The sequence below is a fragment of the Strongyloides ratti genome, scaffold srae_scaffold0000001 (assembly GCF_001040885.1).
Source record: "Strongyloides ratti genome assembly S_ratti_ED321, scaffold srae_scaffold0000001".
NCBI classification, from domain to species: domain Eukaryota; kingdom Metazoa; phylum Nematoda; class Chromadorea; order Rhabditida; family Strongyloididae; genus Strongyloides; species Strongyloides ratti.
The window spans coordinates 614,365-637,178 of record NW_020171519.1 but is presented as its reverse complement, the minus strand read 5'-3'; the positions used below and the strand labels follow the sequence as shown (position 1 = coordinate 637,178).

The 22,814-nt window shown below is 19.9% G+C and overlaps 5 protein-coding genes across 5 annotated transcripts; 4 read left to right on the top strand and 1 right to left on the bottom strand.

Moving 5' to 3' along the window:
* Positions 1-3,086: 3,086 nt before the first annotated feature.
* Positions 3,087-4,557, top strand: SRAE_0000021300 (Cathepsin B; the record flags this gene model as incomplete). Its single annotated transcript, XM_024646072.1, has 5 exons — positions 3,087-3,270; positions 3,310-3,415; positions 3,500-3,716; positions 3,786-3,949; positions 3,999-4,557. 5 exons carry the CDS (start codon positions 3,087-3,089, stop codon positions 4,555-4,557), a joined length of 1,230 nt encoding a protein of 409 aa, XP_024500292.1.
* Positions 4,558-6,970: 2,413 nt separating this feature from the next.
* SRAE_0000021200 (Influenza virus NS1A-binding protein) lies at positions 6,971-9,543 on the top strand (the record flags this gene model as incomplete). Its single annotated transcript, XM_024646071.1, has 3 exons — positions 6,971-7,222; positions 7,261-7,741; positions 7,784-9,543. The coding sequence occupies 3 exons, from the start codon at positions 6,971-6,973 to the stop codon at positions 9,541-9,543; spliced, it is 2,493 nt and encodes an 830-aa protein (XP_024500291.1).
* Positions 9,544-12,076: 2,533 nt separating this feature from the next.
* On the top strand, positions 12,077-13,303 carry SRAE_0000021100 (FERM domain and FERM, N-terminal domain and Band 4.1 domain-containing protein; the record flags this gene model as incomplete). The annotated part of the gene is made up of 1 exon (XM_024646070.1): positions 12,077-13,303. One exon carries the CDS (start codon positions 12,077-12,079, stop codon positions 13,301-13,303), a length of 1,227 nt encoding a protein of 408 aa, XP_024500290.1.
* A 2,079-nt stretch (positions 13,304-15,382) lies between these two features.
* Positions 15,383-17,749, top strand: SRAE_0000021000 (Hypothetical protein; the record flags this gene model as incomplete). The annotated part of the gene is made up of 3 exons (XM_024646069.1): positions 15,383-15,418; positions 15,456-15,923; positions 15,980-17,749. 3 exons carry the CDS (start codon positions 15,383-15,385, stop codon positions 17,747-17,749), a joined length of 2,274 nt encoding a protein of 757 aa, XP_024500289.1.
* Positions 17,750-17,897: 148 nt separating this feature from the next.
* On the bottom strand, positions 17,898-22,235 carry SRAE_0000020900 (GH07323p; the record flags this gene model as incomplete). Its single annotated transcript, XM_024646068.1, has 8 exons — positions 17,898-18,377; positions 18,427-19,139; positions 19,188-19,366; positions 19,480-19,484; positions 21,225-21,239; positions 21,286-21,569; positions 21,615-21,998; positions 22,049-22,235. 8 exons carry the CDS (start codon positions 22,233-22,235, stop codon positions 17,898-17,900), a joined length of 2,247 nt encoding a protein of 748 aa, XP_024500288.1.
* Positions 22,236-22,814: the final 579 nt, after the last annotated feature.

Below are 22,814 nucleotides of genomic sequence, written 5' to 3'. Positions count from 1 at the left end.
CCATAAAGTATTTGAACAATAATTTTTTACACAAAAATAAATATTCATTTGGATATATTAAAAACATTGTAATCTGAATTTAGGTAAATAAATCAAATATTATGTTGATGAGACTTTAAAAATTATCTATTTATAAAAAATTATGTTTAATGACATTTAATTAATTTTTATATAATAAAATGTTTATACAGTATAATAAACAATTCACAACTTATTTAAAATTCTATAAAATAATAATTAAGTGAGTATTTTGTTAGTAGAGAATATTTTTTAGTATATAAAAATATTGATTTAAGTGTTATGAATAATTTAAACTTATTAAATTTTATTGATAAATCATGTAAAATAAGAAAGAAATTTTTCTAATCAATTTTATAAACATGTTTTTATATTTTTGAAAGAATAATATTTGTTGGCAACTTCAGGAGAAATTTTTAATAAAGAAAAAGAAAAACATTTGACAAAACTATTATTTTTAAAATAAAGTCAATAATAATTTTTTTACAAAATTTAAATTGCTAGTTGATTATATATTATTTCTATGCTAATGTAGTTATTATAGTTTATTATATATTTGTACTTATATTTCTAATTATATAATTTTTTTCTTTTTTTAAAATAATGACTTTAAAAAGATATATTAAGCAAAATAATGTTATGTTTTGAATATTCTTTTAATACAATTTCTTACATTTGAAACAATTGTTATATTCTAAAATACTAAATTTATAGTACTAATTTGAAGTTTTGCCAAATGAGATTAAAATAAATATATAAATATTTATATTTTAAACTTTATCGGAAAAAACTCAGTTGCTTTTGTAAGAATATCAATGGATTTTTTAATAATAATTTTCATATTTGATAATTTTTTTCAAAATATTTTTTAACATTTAATTATCTTAGTATATATTGATTTTTTTTTGTAAATGTATTACAATGTTCTGTAAAATATTTTATTACTTGAAAGATATCTGTCTCATTTTTCTCAAATTTAGTTTTACCCTTACCATTAAAACTTATAAGCTTAATTTTTCATAAAAACTTTCTCATACTTCTTTCTAACTTTTTGAAATTTTTTTATATATTGTTTTTTCTTTTTTAAATTATAAAAATATTGACTACTTTCAAAAATTGTTTCTAATTTTTTTTTTCAGGTATATTTTCATAATAATATAATTTTTTTTATAGAAAATACATAAATAAGATACATTTTTGTCTGCAAAATATTTTAATGAAGTAGAAATAATTGTTTTAAATAACATATTCTTTTTTTTATTTTAAATTTTGTTTTAGCATTTATATTGGTAATTTCTAAAGATTTATTATTAATCTATTCCAATAATTTTTAAATCAACAAATTTACATTTTTTTGTTTGTTTAATTATAGATAGTAAGATAATTTAACAAAATTTAATTTGTTAATTCTATCATAAAAAAAGAGCATATGGTAAAAAAAATATTGCTAATATAACATAACATAATCTATAAATATTTTTAAATTATAATATCATTTTAGTTATTTTCAAAATACATAATATTTGTAATTTATACATTATTTAATAAAAAATTAACTGATATTAAAATTTAACTAAATTTCTTTTATTTCTTCATTTACCAAAAAAAATATTATATTTATTTTATATGTATAATTTATAGTTATGTTAAAATTTCATAATATTGGATATAATGAAAATTTTATTTCATATTTTTAGTTGAATAAATTTTTAACTTTCGCAAATAAAAAAAAAAAATTTTTAAAAATTTAAAAATAATAATATACCAGTAAAATAAAAAAATTTTTAATAATTAACAAATTACTTTTTTTATGTATAAAAAAAATATATAATATATTGTAATTTAAAAATTTTGTTATAAAGAAAAATTTAAAAAATCTCTTATTTAAAATTTTACATAATTTGATAAATAAAAATATTATTCTTTTAATCATATTAGATTGACATAAAAGAAACAATCTTTAATTTTGTGTTTTTCAATATTCTTACTACTAAGATATATAATAAATTAAGTAGGATTAAGCTTACGGTTATATGAGAATTAAAAATTAATTTTACATTTTTAATACACAAATTTATTATAAGAAAACTTAAAAATTAGATACAACTTTACTCTTTTATTTTATAGATGATAGATTAAATTATGGTTGACTTGTTTTATGTAAATAAATTAATATTTTATATAAAAATGTTTTTTTTAATAATAAAAATTTAATTATCCTTTTAAATACATCTTAATAAATTATATTAATAGACTATTTTTTTTTCTAATGAATAATTATACTAAAATTAATGTATTAAAAAAATTTTATAAAATTTTTTTTAACTTCAAATATAAATGCAATTTTTTTTAATTAAAAAATTTTTTTAACTGTAAACAATATAGTAAAAATTTTCTTCTATATTGATGATAAATTAATTAAGCTTTAAATTGAATTAAAAAGATGTTAACTCTATAGTAATACACTTATTCTGATTCATATCTAATTCGAGAAGCAAATAAGCTTGCATATTACATTTTTGTTTGTTACTACTTTCTTTTTTTTTTCAATTTACTTTTTTATAAAAAATTAGTACTCATATAATTTCAAAAAATTTGATTGTTTATTTTATTATTCAATTAAATTAAAATCATTTTTTATTCATTATTTCTAATATAAATATTTTTTATTTAGATGTCTAAAAATTTTGTTTATAATAATGAAACATTTTTATAAATAGTAATATATTACTGGGTTTAAATATTGCCAACATCATTTTTATAATCCATTGAAGGCCTATTGAAATTGAATAATATACTTTGTACCACATTTTGATATTTTAAATTATTACATATTTCTTAAAAGATTATTATTTTTTAGTATGTAATGTTTTTTTTCAACAAATTGTATTAACATAAACAACATAAAATATTGGTTATTGTTATTTCTAACTTTTTTTTTTTAAATTTAGTTTATATATTAAAAAAAATTCTGATGAAATTTTATTTATTATTATACTAATAAAAGGAATGTATTAAATAATTTTTTTTTATATTTTATTTTCACAATCCAAAAACAATATACATTTATGGAATCTTTAACGTCAGATACAAGTTTAATTGTTATTGGAAATCCAGAAACTTCTATGTCTATTGAAACAAAAATAATAGATTCAAATAAAAGTAAAAAGAATTCCTCAAGATATTCAACAAGATGTTTATCATCATCAAAAAAAACAAATTGTACTGTAATACAAGTTGTTATTTTAGGAAGTACATTATTTATATCTATAATTTTATGCTTTATATTAGAAACAATATTTCATGAACGTATTTCTGAAACATTAGATTATGGAAATAATGATATTGTATTTAAATTGGACGGTCATGATGAAAAATATCATAGAAAATTGGTAGAGTACGTAAATAGCTTGGCAAATTCTACTTGGAAAGCAAAATATAATCGTTTTGCCACACAAAGTAAACATTTATTTTATTCTAGTACTACAAATATTGAAAATATAGAAAGCAGAGAAAAAAGTTATGTTCGTGGAAAAACAGAAAAAGAATTAATTGGAAATACTTTTGAACATTATGAAGAACTAATAAATATTACGAAAAATTTCGTTTTACCAAAAGAATTTGATGCTCGTCTTAAATGGCCTTACTGTGCTTCTATTCATAGAGTTGCTAACCAAGGGGGTTGTGGAAGTTGTTATGTATGTAAAAATTTTTATTTATATATTAAAAAAAAATATATCTATATATATATATTAATTTGATTATAGGCAAGTTCTTCAGCAGCAGTAATTTCTGATCGAATATGTATTAAAACAAATGGTACATTTCAACCAGAAATATCAGTTCAAGATCTTATTTCCTGTTGTCATGATTGTGGTGGGTGTAATGGTGCAGCATTTGCTTTTTCACCTATTAATCATTGGATTGAAAAGTAAGAATTTTAAAAATATATCATAAGTCTTTTTTAATTATAATTTTAGTGGAATTGTAACAGGAGGGTCATATGGTTCTTATGAGGGTTGTAAACCATATTCTATTTCACCAAGTTGTGGAAGTCCTTGTATATTAGATAAAGAAAAACTTAACCAAAAAATGGCATGTGTAAAAAAATGTCAAAAATTGTATGATAAAAAATATGATGATGATATTATTAAAGGATCTCAAGGTTATTGGTTACGTACAGGAGAACAACAAGAAATAACATTTCCAAAATTAAGAGAATTAAAAATAAAAATTGAAAAATCTATTGGATATATAGAATTACTTAAACTTGAATTATATACTTATGGTCCACTTCTTGCATGTTTAAATGTATATGATGAATTTCAACATTACTCCTCGGGTATTTATCATGAGCAAACAGTTCCTACAAGTGAATCCTTATATGGACATTGTGTAAAATTATTGGGATGGGGTTATGAAGATAAGAAAGGTTTCTGGATTTATGCTAATACTTGGAGTAGAGAGTGGGGTATAAGTGGTTTCTTTAAAATGAATATTGAACAATTACCAGAAGAAGTTATTGGTGCAATATATTAAAATTTGTAAATACACATATTATAATTTTTTTATATTTTATAAATATTATTTTCTTTTATCATTTTTTTAACATTAACGTATTTTTACTTTTATGTAGAAAAAAAAATTATAAGAAGAAATTTGAATTAGTGGACACTTTTATAAATTAACTTTTTGTATAATAATTTTTTTAGTAAAAATATTCAAGAAATATTCAATAAATTATAATCAACAGTGTAAAAAATTAAAAAAAATAAAGATAAGTTTAAAAAAAAAACACGTTTAGTTAAAAAACCTTCTTTTTACTAAAATTAATCATTTATATTTATTTTAAAAACTTTTTAAAATATCTTTATTTGATATTAATTTATGTAATAAAAAAGTATTTAATTTCTGCAATTGATAAATGATATAATTTACACTATACCAATAATGTTTCGTTGTAGGATAAAAGATACCACTTAATAAATGCTAACCAAATTATATTGAGCAGGTTTATTGTAAAATATTTTTAATTAACTAGAATAACTAATATATATTTATATATATAACGTTAAATTAGCTTTATATTTATTATTATTACTATATGTATTTTTACATTTATAATATTTTTATTAAACTTATTATTAAATACAATAAAAATAAGTTGTTTATATATCAATAAACTTTAACTTTCTTGAAGTAATAGTAATTTTTGGTCCTTATCAAATGTTTATACCAATATTAAAATCAAAAATTAATTTCGTCTTTTTCTAAACTAGTTTTATTTATAAATAAATATAGTTAAAAATTTATTTATTTAAATGTTATATAATATAAAATTTGCAAATACATTTAAAGACTTCCTAATACCTTTTATTAATGATAAAATCTTTTTTCTCATGCAAAATAACAGACTTTAAATAAAAATAAAAGTTATATTTCTTTATATAATATTTTAAAATTTTGTTATAATTTATTTGTACATTATATATATATATATATAGTAATTTTGTATTTCAAGAATTTATTGTTCAAAGAAAATCAAAAATCAATTGACAATTCTTTTGTCTTTTAATATACGAAAATTCTATTTATAAACAAAGATCTTTAATTAAATGTTTTTTTTTTATAAACTAATCACACCTATTAGAAATACTCGTTTTATAAATTTTCAAATTAATCTAACGTCATTATTTAATGGATCAAAAAAATATTAACCATATATTTTGTTTTATTTTGCAAAAAATAACTACATGCTTTTTTTTTAATATTTTAAATGATATATATACATATATATATATATTTTTATTTTTATAAAAAAAGTTTGCAATTTAAAATAATTATATTATATGTTTGATTCAAAATACTTTATTTTTTTTACAACTAATTATTTTAAAATTTTATTATTCTATGAGGGGTTAATAAGAATGTATTTTTCATGATAAAATTTTATTAAATATATAATTAGCTTTTTTTACTTATATAAAATGGCTGTTTTAGTCAATGAATAACTTTAATTTACACAAATAATAAACAACGAAACACATTTAGTATGAAATTTTTATCTAGTCATATACATATAAAATTTAATATTTTATCTAGACATATATATTACATAAAATTTTAACAATTGCACGTATCATTTATAGTTCATATGTACCTTAAATATTTACAAGTTAAAAATTAATTTTGACCGTTATTTAAGTAATTTTAACCTATCAATAATATATCAGCTTTATTTTGTTATTCTTTAATATGTCAATTATTATATTAATTCCGCCCCAAAAATAAATTATTACACAAAAATTTGCATTTTATATCAACTTTATAAAATTTATGATTCAGTAATATTTTCTATTTTATTTAAAATATTTAACATTTGTGAAAAAAGATATATATATATATATATATTTATTGTGTATATTGTATTTTATTTTAGTACGAAAAGCTTTGGTATATGATTTATTAATATCACTACTTTAAATTGATAACTGAGTATCTTTTTTTTGTATTATTTTTATTAAAAAAAAGTATAAAAAAATTTTTTTTTCTACCAATATTTTTTTCTCCTTATTATAAATTTTTATTATTAGTCAAAATACATTTTTCAAGGCCTATTTGTAATTTCCATTAACAAGAACTTCCCATTTTTTTATATTTTTCTTGTGATATATTAATCTAAATATATTGTTAATAATATGTTAGAGCAATATAAATAAACGCGATGCGAAGTTTTATTGTAAATTAAAAATATCTATTAAATTTTTTTTTTCCTTTTCAGCTGTTTGCTCGCCTTTTGGCGTTTGCATTTTTTTTTAATAAATTTCATCACATATCATTAAGACATTACCATTATCATAATTTTTTTTTTTGATAATATAAGTTTGTCATTGGTGAACATTTTTAAATAAATAGTATTTATCAATCTTTTTATTTATTGGTCACTTTTATTATGTCAGAAATAAGTTACCTCACTATTGGTTTGGAAACTGATAATATCTCTACTAATATTTGTTTTAACGATGATGACGACACTTTAGATCATAGTTGTGGTATAACTAATGATTCGGGAATTCCTGTTCTTGCTCCTAAACGTCAACGATCGGCTGTTTCATTTAGAGATGATGATACTGATAATTGGGGAAGTGATCAACTTAATAATCGAGATGAACACATACTTCAGCTTCATAATCCAAAGCTTAAGGTATGATTTGACTTTTTTAATTAGTCCTATTTGTTCAGAATGCTTTATTAGGAAGGGTTAATATGTTTAGGAAAAATAGGGAATTATGTGATGTATCTATTTTTGTTAAAGAAAGAGAATTTGCTGCTCATAAGGTTGTCCTAGCAAGTGTTTCTCCCTCATTTCTTGACATGTTCTCAAAAAATGAAGAAGGCTTTCATTTACCAAGTGTTGGACCATTTAAACAGCTCTCCTTTTTTCCACTTTCTAATTCAACAGAAACAACAAATGGTGGAGGAAATGTTTCTGATCATACAATAATAGGACAAAATAAATCAAAACATGTTAGTTATTATGAATTTCTTGGTGATTTAGAATGTTTTCAAGCAATATTAGATTATGCTTACACCAGTTCACTTGAAATTAGAAATTCAAAAGTTGCTGAATTGTATAGAATATGTTATGCCTTGCAAATAAGACCATTAGTTAAAGCATGTGCAAGGTATTTAGCTAGTAACTTAAGTGTTGAAAATTGTATTGGTATAAGACGTCAAGCAAATTTTTCAAATGACAAATTTTTAGGTTCAAAGATTGATCAATTTTTAAAAGAAAATATTGAAAAAGTCTATACTGAATGTGTGGAATTTACTAGATTACCATGTATAAGATTAAAAATTATTGTTAATGTTGAAAAATTTAAAAAGAAATTAATTTTAGCTGGTAATTTAGTTGAAAAAGCATTAAAATATTTTCAGGAAACACCAAAAAATACAGATAAAGTAGAGCTTATACTTGAAATGCTTGCTGATAAAGTACATTTATTTTATTATGAAGAAGAAAACCTTTTACAAGATTGTGCATTTTTAGATGATAAAACTATGGTTGGTAGTTCAGATATTGTACAAGAATATAAAAGAAGTAAGCAAAAATGTCATGCACTTATCAATAAAGATACTCCACAAGCAACTCATCATATTAGTGGAGCAAAAATTGTACGTAGTAATGGATCAATAATGGAAAATAATAAGTACAATTCAAATGAATCTCTTAATTCACTTGCTTCATCACAAAGTGAAGTTGAAGATGAAATTGAATATAAAGTTATTGCAGTTCATAAAATATCACATGATTGTTTCATTGCTTTAACTATTCTTTATCATCGTTTGGTTGTTTTATCAATCCAAACAACTGAAAATGATGAAGTAGTAAAATCAAAATATTCACATTCCAATAGTACTTCCCCTGTTCTTGGAAATAACGGTTTATCTGAAAATAGTAGTGATAAAGATAGTAATTCAGAAATTTTGTCTAAACATGCTGATAGAGATGATGTTATTTCAAAATTAGTTGATCCAAATGCAGTAGCACGTATTCCACTTCCTGTTATGAGTGTTGCCAGATGTTCTACAGGTGCTGTATTTTTAAATGGTAAAATAATTATTTGTGGTGGTTATGATAGAGGTGAATGTTTAAAAAGCGTTGAAGAGTATGATATTGAAAATGGACAATGGAAGGTACTTCAAAATATGAGTTGTGAAAGAGGACGTCTTGATTCAGCTGTATGTAATAATAAAGTTTATGCTATTGGTGGAAGTAGTGGTAGTGATGATTTAAAATCTTGTGAAGTATTTGAACCATTATTAAATAAATGGAAAATGATTAGAGATCTTCCTTCATCAAGAAGTCAAAATGCCTGTGCAGTTATGGATGATAAAGTTTTTTGTATTGGTGGAATTAGAGATCAAGTTGTTTTAAAAGATTGTGAACGTTACTCTCCATCGGATAATGAATGGGTATCAATAGCTCCATTACAAACAGCTCGTTCTCAAGCTGCATGTATTTCATGGAAAAATATGCTAGTTGTTATTGGTGGTACTGATCGTTGGCTTTGCCTTTCTTCTGTTGAAGCTTATGATTCAAAAACTAATTCATGGAAATATCTTAATTCACTTAAAACACCACGTCGCGGTTGTGCTGTTGCTGTTGTTAATGATTCGTTATATGTTATTGGAGGTAATGATGGAACACAGAGTTTAACTTCTGTTGAAATATTAAATTCACCAAATGGACAATGGCGTCCTGGTCCAAATTTAACAACTCCAAGAGCTAATACACATGCTATTGTTACCTCAGATAATGTTATATATGTTATTGGTGGATATAATGGACAAACATTTCTTAATACAATAGAGTTATTAGAAGATGAAACTTTAGGTTGGAGATCATGGAAAAGAACTAAAGAAGACAAAGAAGCATATGATGCATTAGAAAAAAATTGTACATCATGTAATATTGATGAAGGAAGTGATACAGAAGTTACTCCAAGAGCAAACATCTTTTAAATAAATTAATTAAAATGATATTCTTATTAATATATATAGGCGAGAAATAAGCTGTGAATATTTTTTTTTAATTTTTAATTTTTTTATAAACTTTTCTAACAAAAAAAAACACTGTTGAAAAAAATTGTAATAATGTTTATAAAAATTTATGTTTTCACATAAATATGTACTAGAAAATACAAAAATGGTTATTTTGAAGTTAAATTTAATCTAAGAGTAAAAAAATTATTGAAAAAAAAAATCATTTATTAATAAACTTATAAAAAACTTTTCTGGACAACGTCTTTCTCTATATTGTGAATACTATACTATTTCTTTATCCTTTATTGTTCTTGAGATATTTTGCCCAAACTAAAAATTTTTATTATCATTTTTATATATTTTTAATCAATAATAGATTAAAATTAATTAATTAATTTTTTTAAAAATGATAAAGAAAGCAAATGGTAAATTTTTTTTTCAAAGAAAATAAATATTGCTAAAAACTGACATTTTGTTCTTGAAATAAAATCTAAAAAATAATCATTGTTGTTTTAAGGTTTTTTTTTTAATGTAATTTCAAAGTTTAAAAAGATATCATTAACTAAATAATTATATTTTCATACAAGGAAAAATGATTTTTTTATGTATATGTATAATTTAAAAAAATTTTATCATTGAAAATTTTATTTTGAGATGAAACTTAACAAATAAATTATTTTCAAAAAAAGGATAAATAATTTTTTAAAACAATATTTCATGTTTGTAATTCCAGACTCAAAATTTTGTAATAAGTTACAGATACTTTGTATAAATAAGTTAAAAGAAAACAAATATTGTAAGAGATAAAAAATAATTTCTACAAAACCAAATATATATGTAAGAATATACATAAAACAAAAAAATTTTTACAAGAAAAAAAAACAATTGACAATAATATGATAATTAAAAACTTATCTTATACTTATAAATATTTAATAATATCTGTAAAAATATAAATAATATAAAATTAGAAATAAAAAAATATTTTTTATAAATTTTATTATGTTTTTATAATTATTTAATTTTATATTAAAAAATAGTTGGTTTTCAATAAAATTTAAATTTAGTCAATAAAGCATTTTTTCAAAAAAAAGATTACTCTACCTGACAATATTGATACTTTTTTCAATCTCAGCACAAATCAGCTGTAATTGATAAACTTATAAAAATTTATGTAAATGTTAAGCACACCTGATGATTATTTTTTAAGTGTGAAAAATATTCTTTAAAAAAATATGACTTCTATGATGTAAGTAAAAATAATACAATTAAAAAAATTATTCTAAGTCCGATTTTTTTTAAGAAATTGATTAAACTTAGTTTCAACTTTACTCGACTTCTTGAAACTTTTAAGTTATGGTCAACATTAAAAATGTTTTAAAATTTTTAATCGTTCTTGATAATACTTTTGTGCGTTTAATTTATTGTCAAAATGTTTTATATTTCACTAAAAGTTAAAGATATAAAAATATCTTTGACACAGACTTTACATGAAAGGTAATTTAGAAGTCAAATTTAAAAATCAGTTTATTTTTATCTTCGTTCTGAAGTGAAATATGGCATAAGAAGGAATTTTTTTTCTAAGTATTACATTGTTTTCAACTTTTTATACCCCGGTTGAAATTTAGCATATTGTCATGAAACTAGTTTTATACGATTTCTCCTAAAAATTTAGTTTAAAAAAATCTTTACTTTTTTCAAAGATTTACAATTGATTCCAATATTTATAATTTGATCTTTAGTAAGTGTAGTAAAAAAAAATATTTTATAAATTAAAAATGAAAATTACACTCATCTAATGACTCTTGAAAAAATAAAATTTTTGAATATAATCATGAATATATCATAAACAAAACTTGAAGAGTTTTGATGAATCAAAGTTAGAACAAAAGTACATTCAAAAAATAAATGTTAACTTTACCTAATATAATTAAAACTTTTTTAATCTAACAGCAAATCGGCTGCAGATGTCAACCTCATGAATTTTTTTTTGTAAATGTCAGGTACATCTAATAGTCATTTTTTAAGTGTTGTTTGAGAAAAAAAGTCACATATAATTTTTCATATATGATGTACTTTAATTTTAAAATAAAAATCAACAATAAGATATAATTTTAAGATATGAATATCTTAGAAAAAGTATATTTATTATTAATACAAAAAACAAATATATAATATGAATAAAGACCAATATACTAAAAATGTCATTTCTGGTCTTTGATACATAAAATTCATCTTGCGACATGTTTAAAAATAATATTCATTGTCCTTAAAAGTATATTTTTTATAACAAAAAAAAAGTTATCAAAATAATAAATTAGCTCTTTTTTTAGTAAATATAAAAAAAAAAGAAAATTTAATCTTTATTGTCTATTTTTTTTCTTTTTAAGATATATAAATGTAAAATTATTAAAATTTAAATTTTTCTATTTTAAAAGAAATAATTATATGAAAAAAAAATTAGTTCTTATATGAGCTCAATTTCTAATTTTTTTTATTTTACCAATCTGTAATGTCCTTTCTTTTTGATGGATTACATGTAAATCAATTTAACAATTATGTTTCATATAATATAAAGGATGAAGCAATATTAAAAATTATTTTTCAAGATGGTAGTATACAAAATATGAGATTTAATATTAATATTAATGGTGAAAAATTAAGAATACTTGTTATGCGTCATCTAGGTTTAATTGATAATGAATATTTTGGTTTAATGTACGAAACAAAACAAGGAAGTAATAAATGGGCTTGGTTACAAAAGAAAAAAAAAATAAAGAAATTTCTAACAAAAGATTCTTCAGTATTTACTGTAAAATTTGGAATACGTTTTTATCCACTTGTACCACATTTGGTTGCTGAATGGCTTGGAAGAAGAATTTTATTCATAGATATTGTTGAAAATATTAAAAAAGGTTATTGGTATGTTGAAAATAAGAATACTTCTTTGGAACTTATTGCTTTAACATGTAAAGTCCTTGATCCCGTATTAATTAGAGATTGTTCAGTTGATGGGATAAGAAGAAATTCAGAAAAATATGGGAAATTATTGATGGAAAAATTTGATATAATGCATTGTGATATTTTAGAAATAGCGATGAATTTTGATCATCTTCTTCAGAAATCTAACAAACGTAAACGTTCAGGAGGTGTTATAAATTCAATTCAAAATATCAATAAAGATGTATTAATTGCTGAATATTTAAAAGTAGTTTCAAAATTACAATGGTATGGTTCATCAATTTGTAATATTAATCAAAATAAAAGTACAAAAAATAATCAATATATCTATGCAAATTACAAAGGATTATCTTTTGTTAATTCTTCTCAAGAATTACTAGTTTCTGTTCAATGGAATAAAATTAGAAAAATTGAACGAAATGTTAATGCAATAAAAATATATTATATTGATAATGACAATATAACTAAGATTACTTTTGAACGAAATGATTATGAAGTTAAAAACTATTTTTATGTTTTAATGTGTTTAAAGAATCATGTTGATGTTTGGAATAAAAAAATTAAAGATGATGAAATAGAATTTTTACAAAAATTAGCTCAATTAAATAATAATAATACATCAGGAAACAAGAACAATCGAAGAAATATTTCATTAAGACAATCATTAGGTAATAGTTTTCGTAATTCCATAAGAGGTAGAATTTCAGTATTTCGTAGACATTTTAGCTTTAACAAAAAATCATCTTCATCAGAAAGTATCAATTTTGTATGTGTTTAATTATAATATCTTTCAAAAATATATTTAAGTAAATTGAAGAACCGTTTAATTGATAAAATAAGTGTTCATTTTTTATTTAAAAAATTTATATAATTATAATGTTATTAAATTAAAATAAAATTTTACTAATATTAAATATTAAAATTATTTGTTTCAATTATAATCAATTTTTTGTTTTAAAAATTTATATTATGATAATTTATAATTAAAAAGAAATTTTTTTTATTAACTTTAAAAAAAAATGTAATATTTAAAAAACAGAGAATGACACGTTAACTACATAATGTTTAAGTTTACTGTAGAAAAAACAAACAATATAAATTTATTTAAAGACAAATAATATATTTCTTCGTTTGTCAAAATTTTTAAAAATTATATTGTTTTTTTTTTCTCTATTACTTTATTTAATATAAATTTCTTAGTACATATATATTTAAAGAATGTGTTGCGCACATTGCTATATGGAACAGGCAGCTATAATTTATTATAAAAACTGGACTTTTTTTAAAAAATAAAAATGAAAACTTTGATCTTCATTCTTGTGTATGTGAAATTTTTGACACTAGTAAATCAGGTTTATTGATAAATAACAATTTGAGGAAATGTTCTGTAGTTAGAGTGCATTTTGTATGGCTAAGAAAATAATGTATGATTAGAAATTAACATTTTATAATATTTGTAGTTTTTTATTAATTAAAATATTAAATGTATTCTTAAGATGTTTATTGACTTTTTTATTTTTAAAGAATAGAATGAAAAATTTTTTTATTCATAATGTATAATTAAGAAGTTATTTATTCTTTGAATAGAAATAAAATAACTTTAATATTGTATATATGAGTATATGTAAAAATCTATTAATTATATAAAAGTAATGTATTGTTAACAAAAATAATATAATATTATATTAAATAGGTGTTACCTAATAAGTAAAATAATATATACTGAAATTTAATACAATTGTATATAAAACAAATATATTTAAAAATAAGTATACCGCGTTACTATCCAATATCCATGTGTTTTATGATTCTACTTTATCTTCTTTTTCTATATCTAATATTTAAAGCTGTAATAAAAAGTAATTTTACTTTACAAAAACTCGATTGAAAAATTCTTTCCTCTTAAATTTTTGTTTTAAATAAATATTCTTAAAATTATCTTTTTTTTTTATAAAATATTATTTCATGTTCTCAATTGTTATATATTTATCTATTTATTTATTATATTCTCAAATAAAACTTTATTAAGATCAATTACCTCAGTGACTTTGTAAGTATTAACTATAAAATTAAAGTTATAAGAACATATTGATATAAATATATCATGTATATATATATTAATCAAGTTCTACCTTTATTTTATTTTATAATATTTATAAAATTATATCTTACTAATACTATACTTGATAGAGTACTAGAAAATTTTTCTTACCAATAGTAAATATTTTTCAACTGTTATTTTTTTTTCTACAATATAATTAACATACTAACATTGTTATTTTATCAATTTATAGATGAGTATTTAAAAACTAATCAACTTTTGTAAAAAGAATTGTTTTTAAAAGTAGAAATACATAAAGTTAAAATTATATATTTACCTTTTAAATGATTATATATATATACAATAATAATAAATAATATAGTTATAACTTTGTTAGCATATATTCTTTTTTATTATTAGTTAAGAATAGTCTTATAGACATTTTAATAGTAATAAAGCTTTTCTTTTAGTTAAAGAAAATTTTATCATATGAATTTAATTTTTAATAGTATTAAAGATATTTTATATAGTACAAATTAATCTTCAAGTACCAAGAATTATGATAATAAAATTTATTTACACATCAAATCGTTTTGACACATTTTATTTAACTACTTCTTAATTAAATAAATTATGTAATTAGATGAAAATATATTATAAACTTATTACTTTTTACTATATTATATAAATATATATATATATTCATGACTTCCTATATATTTAATTTTATTTCAGTATATAGATATTAAATATTTTTTATTATATTAATTTTGATAAAATATCGAAATAAATAACTTGTTTTTTTTTTTACATAAAATGAGCTTAAGATCAGCATATGCAATACAGATTCAAGTAAGTAATAAAATATATTTTTTTTTCTAATTTTTAGATTTGTAATATACTTTTAATTTTTTGTGGATTAGCAGCAGTTGGTCTTGCAGGATCACAATTTTCTAAAGTTTTTTTAAATAATTATAAAGAAATAGATCTTCGCCTTTTAAATTGGATAAATATATTATCAGGACTTGTTGGAATATTTTGTGTAACACAAAATCATGGAAGTATTCTTTCAAAAGGATTATATATTTTAAGTTTATGTTTTGGTATAGGAACATGTATTTTTTATGGTTTTACAACATACAGAATAGTAGATGAGTATAATCAAATTATGAAACTTCAAAATACTAATGGATTTAATCAAGAATATTCTAATGATGTAGATAATTATGTTGGAAAAATTGTAATTTCAAGTATTATGATTGGAGTTTCTTTTATTACATGTCTAATTAATTTTGTTGCTATAATTTTATTAGATAAACTTGTTATTGTAGATGCTCCATTATGGCCTCCACAAACTGTAAGTAATAATATATACTATTAATAATTATAAAAAAAAAATTTTTTTTTTAATAGAAAAATGAAGAATTTGAACGTAAAGCTAGTAAAGGTGCACTTATTATTTTTGCATTTATTAAACTTGGTATAGCACTTCCTGCTTTAGGTCTTTGTGCTTTTATGGAGTATGAACGAGAAATATTAGGTGTTAAAAATAATTATATTAATATTGCATTAGATCATATTGCATGTATTTTAGTAATAGCATCTGCCATAGTTGAATTATTTGCATGTTTTGGTAAATTACAATTTATGTTAAATGTTAAAGTTGCTATTGGTATATCAGTTATTGCATCAGTTTGGTGTTTAAAATCTATTGATATGGGAATGTATCCATTTTATGAAAATGATTTAAATGCATATAGAACATATGAAAAATCTCCAAATACATCTAGTAGTACATCAAATAATCCTTATTATATAATTGCTGCATGTCATGGTGTTTTAATGGGTGTATTTGCAATAATGTTTTTATTATGTATTTCATCAATAATTTTAAGTTGTGCTTCGATACCATTAAATTTATATAATATAAGAAAAAAAATTAGCAGATCATTAAAGATAAAATCAATTTCATTATCAATTATTTATATAATATTATCATGTTGTCTTATTGTATTAATGATTCTTGGATTAGTAGAATTACCATGGAATGGAATATATATAGGTGGTGATTTATTATGTCCATTAATGTTATTTTTAGCAACTGGCATTTTCTTTTCAAAATATTTTAAAAATTTTGTCACTATACGATTTGTCTTGTCAGTTTGTTCATTATGTATTGCTGTTGAAAAAACTTGTGCTACTGCTAATTTAATTTATCAATCTGCAGATAGAGAAATTTTTATAAATGGAAAACAAGATATTTATGTAGGACAAATTGTATTATATTCTGTTCAAGCTTTTATTCTTGGTATTATATCATTAATAAGTTTATTAAGTTCAATTCTTTATGGAAGAAGAATAGTTTCAATACCAGATCCCGTACGTGAAAATAATCAAGGATTATCTATATTTTTTTCATTAGGAACATTATTTTATGGTGTTATTCTTACAGGATGTTATGTTGTTTTTGAATTAGGATATTGGAGATATGATGCAAAATATTTAGACTCACCTTTTTTTAGAATGGGTAATGGACCATTAGCATTAGGTGTATTTATAGTACAATTTGTATGTGCTTGTAATTCAAAGTTTTTAATTTCTACAATTATTTTACAAACTATTGTTGCAGGAATTGCATCATATACAATTTCATGGGCTATAACAAATACATATTATTTGCAAATAATTATTAATGCTTCAGATATTTTACAAAATAATTTTATTTCAGAAACAATTATTGAAGTTGGTTTAATTCTTGCAGCTGGTGCTTCATTAGCATGTGTTATAGGAATTTTATGTTCAGCAATTGTTATAATGAAATCAAGTTTTATTTTACATCATGGAACAGAAAGTAGTACTAATGTTGATACTGATATTATTGTTGTTGGAACATCAGAAAGTAGTGCTAATAATTCTGAGATACAACGTGCTACACCAGCAATTGTAAGATCTAAAAATTCTACAAAAGCATATTGGGATGGAGATGATACAAATTCTAGAGATGATCGAAGATATTATAATCAACCATATGAAATTGAAAATAATGAAGGTATTTATAATTCACAAAAAAATCGTGAAAATTCTCAAACTAAAGGAATAATATATGAAGAAGAAATTTATAGAGAAATTCCATATAATAAACAGCGCCAAAATAGTTCAACACAAACAGAAACTATACCATAAATTTTTAAAACAGATATTAAAATACTAAAAAATTGTAAATTTTTTTTTTGTTAACTAATTTTGTATATAAAGAACAAATTATACATATATTTTTTAAAAATAGCTGTTTTTAAAACAAATAATAAATCATTCACTATTGAAAAAAAAATTAAAATCTTTCTTTTGAATCACTAATAGTAATTTCTTTAATATGAATAATATGAATTTCCATTTTTTTTAAAACTGTTTTTCCAAGATATCGATAAAACCAATGTGAAAATGTTGAACAAATTAATAAACTTAATACCATAGTGCAATAAAACTTTTTTGACTCAATTGGTATTAATGAATTTGTGTGATGTTGAGAAAGATTCATTATCATAAGACTATTAGCTACTTGAATAGAAGATCTAGGAATAAATCCAAGTGATAAAAATACTTTCTCTTTAAGTTTAAGTTTCAATTTACATATACTAATAAATGCAAAAATTATTTTTAATACAACTGTTGATGCAATAATTATTAAACATTGCCCAACAAGTAACCAATCATATTCTCTTCCATTAAAATTATATCCAATAAATACAAATAACATTGGTTCAAAAAATAATATCCATAAATTGTCTAAATATGTTTGTTCTAAAGGTTTCTAAAAAAAATTATTTTTAAAAAATTAAAAAAAAAAAAGAATAAATTACCGTTCCAGTTGGAGCATCTTTTCTATATTTTGTACCACATATATATGCAGATATTAATATAGCAAAAGCAGCAGTTCCATACCAACCAATTGTTTTAAAATAAAATAACATTGCTCCATAAACAGTAAAAAACATAGTAACTCTTGTTGTTGTAAAAAGACTCATTGATTTTTTTGATGGATAATACCAAAAAAAAATTCCTAAAATAATTCCAATTACAATACCAACTGATATATGTAATAATGTTAATAAAAAGTTGTAACCATTAGGTTCAAAACAATAATCCATAACAATATTTAGAAGTGTAATACAAAAAATATTATCTAAACTTGTTGCAACACGCCAAATTTTTCCAATACCATTATTTTCTCCTAATTTTTGACTTATTAAATAATTTGCCATAGTAAATGTTACTGGTGGTGCTGTAACACCAATCACAAAAGCATAACATAATGATATTTCTAATGGAATACCAAATACAAATTTTGTTAATATTGTTAACCAAAGACAATTTAATAATGTTGGAGGTATAGATAACATTAATGCTTTTTCCCAATATTTTTTTAATTCATTATGATTTAAGTTAACTGATGTTCTTCCAACAATAAGTACAGCACTTAAAAGTCTTATTACTTCAATAAAATATGGATGAATAATTAATGAATGTTTTAACCAATCTATATTTTGTATAAGAATACCAATTATTACAGACCCTAAAAAAAAAACTTTTTCTTTTTATAAATATATTTTTTTAAATTTACCGACAAAATTAGGTACAAAAAATTTTAAAGCTATTCTACTTGCAATTAATGAAAGAATTAAAAAACATAAAAGTGAAACAATTGAATTTTTGTAATATTCTGAATGTGACAAATTTTCTAAATCACCACTAGAATTTGCCATCTTATCAAAATCATAATTATAAGGATTGACAACATTTCTATAAAAAACAGAAACTACATATACGTATATTGATGCAACAATAAACCAAAAACATATAAAGACATTTATCTAAAAGATGATTATTTTTAATTTAAAAAAAAAAATACTTACTTCACCTCTATGAAAAAATTTTTCAATTAACAACAATATTTTATTTCTTTCTTGTATCTCTTTATTTATTTCCATATTAAAAATTTTAAGTAAATATTAAAATCTAAATTAAAAAATTTTACATATTTGTCTTATTATATAATTTAACTTTAAATAAAATGACAATAATTTTGATAAAATTATTAAAAAATAAATTTAATTCTCATTTTAATAATAATAATAATAATAATAATGATTATAGTATTATTAAAAATATTATAAAAATAAAATAAAAAATTTTTATAACACGATAAAATATTTTTTATTTTGATTGCTAAATTCTATAAGTTCAAAAGATTTTACAAAATTAATAAAGATATTAAAAAGTTTCATATTTGATCTTGTTTAAAATGTAAATAACAGTAGATTTAATACAAGTATTAAATATAATATATCTTTTTTATTATATAGTAACAAAGAAAGAAAAAATAAACGTTAAACGTTATTTAGATAAAAGAGAAGTTGAAAAAAGATTTGCTTGAATTTTTTTAATAGCAATACTACTTTTAAAAATAATTCCATAAGATTAAAATGATTCTTTTATTAAAATATTTTAACTAAAATTTTGTATGAAAATTCTTTTTTTATAGTTTATATAATATTTTAATTAACAAGATTAAAGTTTTAAACATATACATATTTATTAGTTATATGTTAATTATAGTATAGATTATCAATCATTTTTTCATTTGTATTTGATGCACCTTATTACCTAAATATATACGAATATTTAAAATATTTAAGTAATCATTTAAAAAGTTATTTATAGAAAACAACATGATTTATTTTTTATAAAAAAAATTATTATTTTATAATTAGACAAATTTTTATGGGTAGAATTTAGGTAATATTATTTTTTATTATCATCTATAAAATTTTTTCCTTCATTAAAATCATAGAACCACACTAAAATCTGATTCATATACGAAATATTACAAATTTTTTTTTGTACACTTTAACTTTAAATATTATTTGTATTACAAAGATTATATAAATTAAATTTTATTCATTTTTTTTGTACAATATTATATAATTATGAATAGCCGTCCTTTTTCGGAAGTAAAAAATTGTTTATTATTTCATAGAACAGTAATACGTTTTATTTTTATTAAAATAACTGATATCATAAGATTAAATATTTATTCTTTTTTTTTATTAATTATAAAATTAAAAATTTATTATATAGTATTAAATATATAACATTATATAGAAGTTTTATCATCAAAAACAATAACATTTTGTATATTTAAATCATCTATTGTAAAACGTTTCAATAATTTAAATCCTAAATAATAATATAACCATTGTAAAAATATTGTTGGAATTAAAAGACTAATTATAACTGTAAGAAAAAAAACTTGACTTTCATTTAAAATATCTGAATCATGTGTAAGATTCATTATCATTATTGCATTTGCAGCATAAAAAAAAATATAAATATATATTATTTAAATAATATTATAGCTTACTTGAATGGATGATCTAGGCATTGATCCTAATGATAAAAATATTTTTTCATTTTTTTTTAGTTTTAAAGACCATATACTTATAATTTTAAATAATATTTTTGTAAAAATAGAAAATATAATAATTAATAAAGAAAATATTAAATTATTCCAATTATAAATTCTAAAATTACAGTGATATCCAGTGATAATAAAAAGATATGGTTCAAAAATGTTATTCCAAAGATTATTTATATAAACTAATTCTTTTGGTTTCTGAATATAATAATTATTTAAAAAAAATAAATTATAAAATACTTACAACACCAGAAACAGAATCATTTTTATATTTAATTCCTGCAAAAAATGATGAAATTAATATTCCAAAAGTAGATGTTGTATAGTTTTCTATTGACTTGAAGTAAAACAATATTCCTCCACTACATGTTAGAATCATTAAAATTCTTGATGTAAAATATAATGAAAGATATTTATTAAATGGATAAAACCAATAAATAATACTTAATATAAAACCAATTCCAATTCCAAAAAAAATATGAAAGATACAATTCAAAATATTATATTTAGGTAATTTAAATAAAAATTCTAATATAATATTAAGACATATAATACATAATATATTATTCATACTTGTTGCTAATTTCCATATTTGTCCTATACCATTTTTTATTCCTAAATTTTTATTTATTAAATATTCTGACATAAACAATGGAACTGCTGGTCCAGTAGAACCAATAACAAAAGCATAACTTAATGATATTTTAATTGATATATTAAATAAAAAATGTGTTAATAATATTATTGAAATACATTCTAATATTGTTGGAGGAATACTAACAAAAAAAGCTTTTTTCCAGTATTTTTTTAATTCCACATAATTTATAATTAATGATGTTCTAAGAAGTACAAATATAACTGCTGATAAACGTATTACTTCAAGATAATATGGAAATATGATAAAAATATCTTTTAAATATGTTATATTTTGAAGAATTATTCCAGCAATTAATGATCCTAAAAAAATTTAATTAAAAATTACTTTAATATTATAAATTAAAAATTACCTATGTATGATGGAATGAAAAGTTTTATTGCAATTGTTTTAAAAATTAATGAAATAATTAAAAAAAAGAATAATGAAAGTATTGAATTTTTAAAATCTTCAATTTTTAATAATTTTACTGTAGTATTTGATTCATTCTTTTGAATATTAAAATTTATATTATATGGATTTAAAATATTTCTATTCATAATAGATACCAAATAAATATAACTTGATAATATTATAAACAAAAAACAAAAAATTATATTTAACTATAACTATAATTATTAAAAAAAATTTATAAATTACCTCTTTGTTTTTAAGTATACTGGTTAAAAAAATTTCTTTTTTAGTATCATTTTCGATTGCCATTTTTTCTTGTTATTATTTAGTAATTAAATTATTATAATATCTATAATATAGTTTAACTGTTATTATTAACAAAATTTATTGAATAATATATAAAACATTTATAAAATATGATTAACATATATTATATAACAAAACAGAATTAACTTACCAAAAAAATATAAATATTTATAATTTTTAAAATTATTTCAATTTAAGTAATAATACAATGTTGTAAAAAAAGGTTAAAAATTTTGTTTTGAAAAAAAATTTACATTAAAGTCAAGTACTATAATTATCCACTTTTGTATTCAATAATTTAAACATATATAATTGTAAGTTTTTTTAGTTTATAAAAAATTAACTAATCTTGTTATTATGTAATTATTATTTCTAAAATATTTTTTTTAAATCAACAATACTTTTTTAATTTAATTATA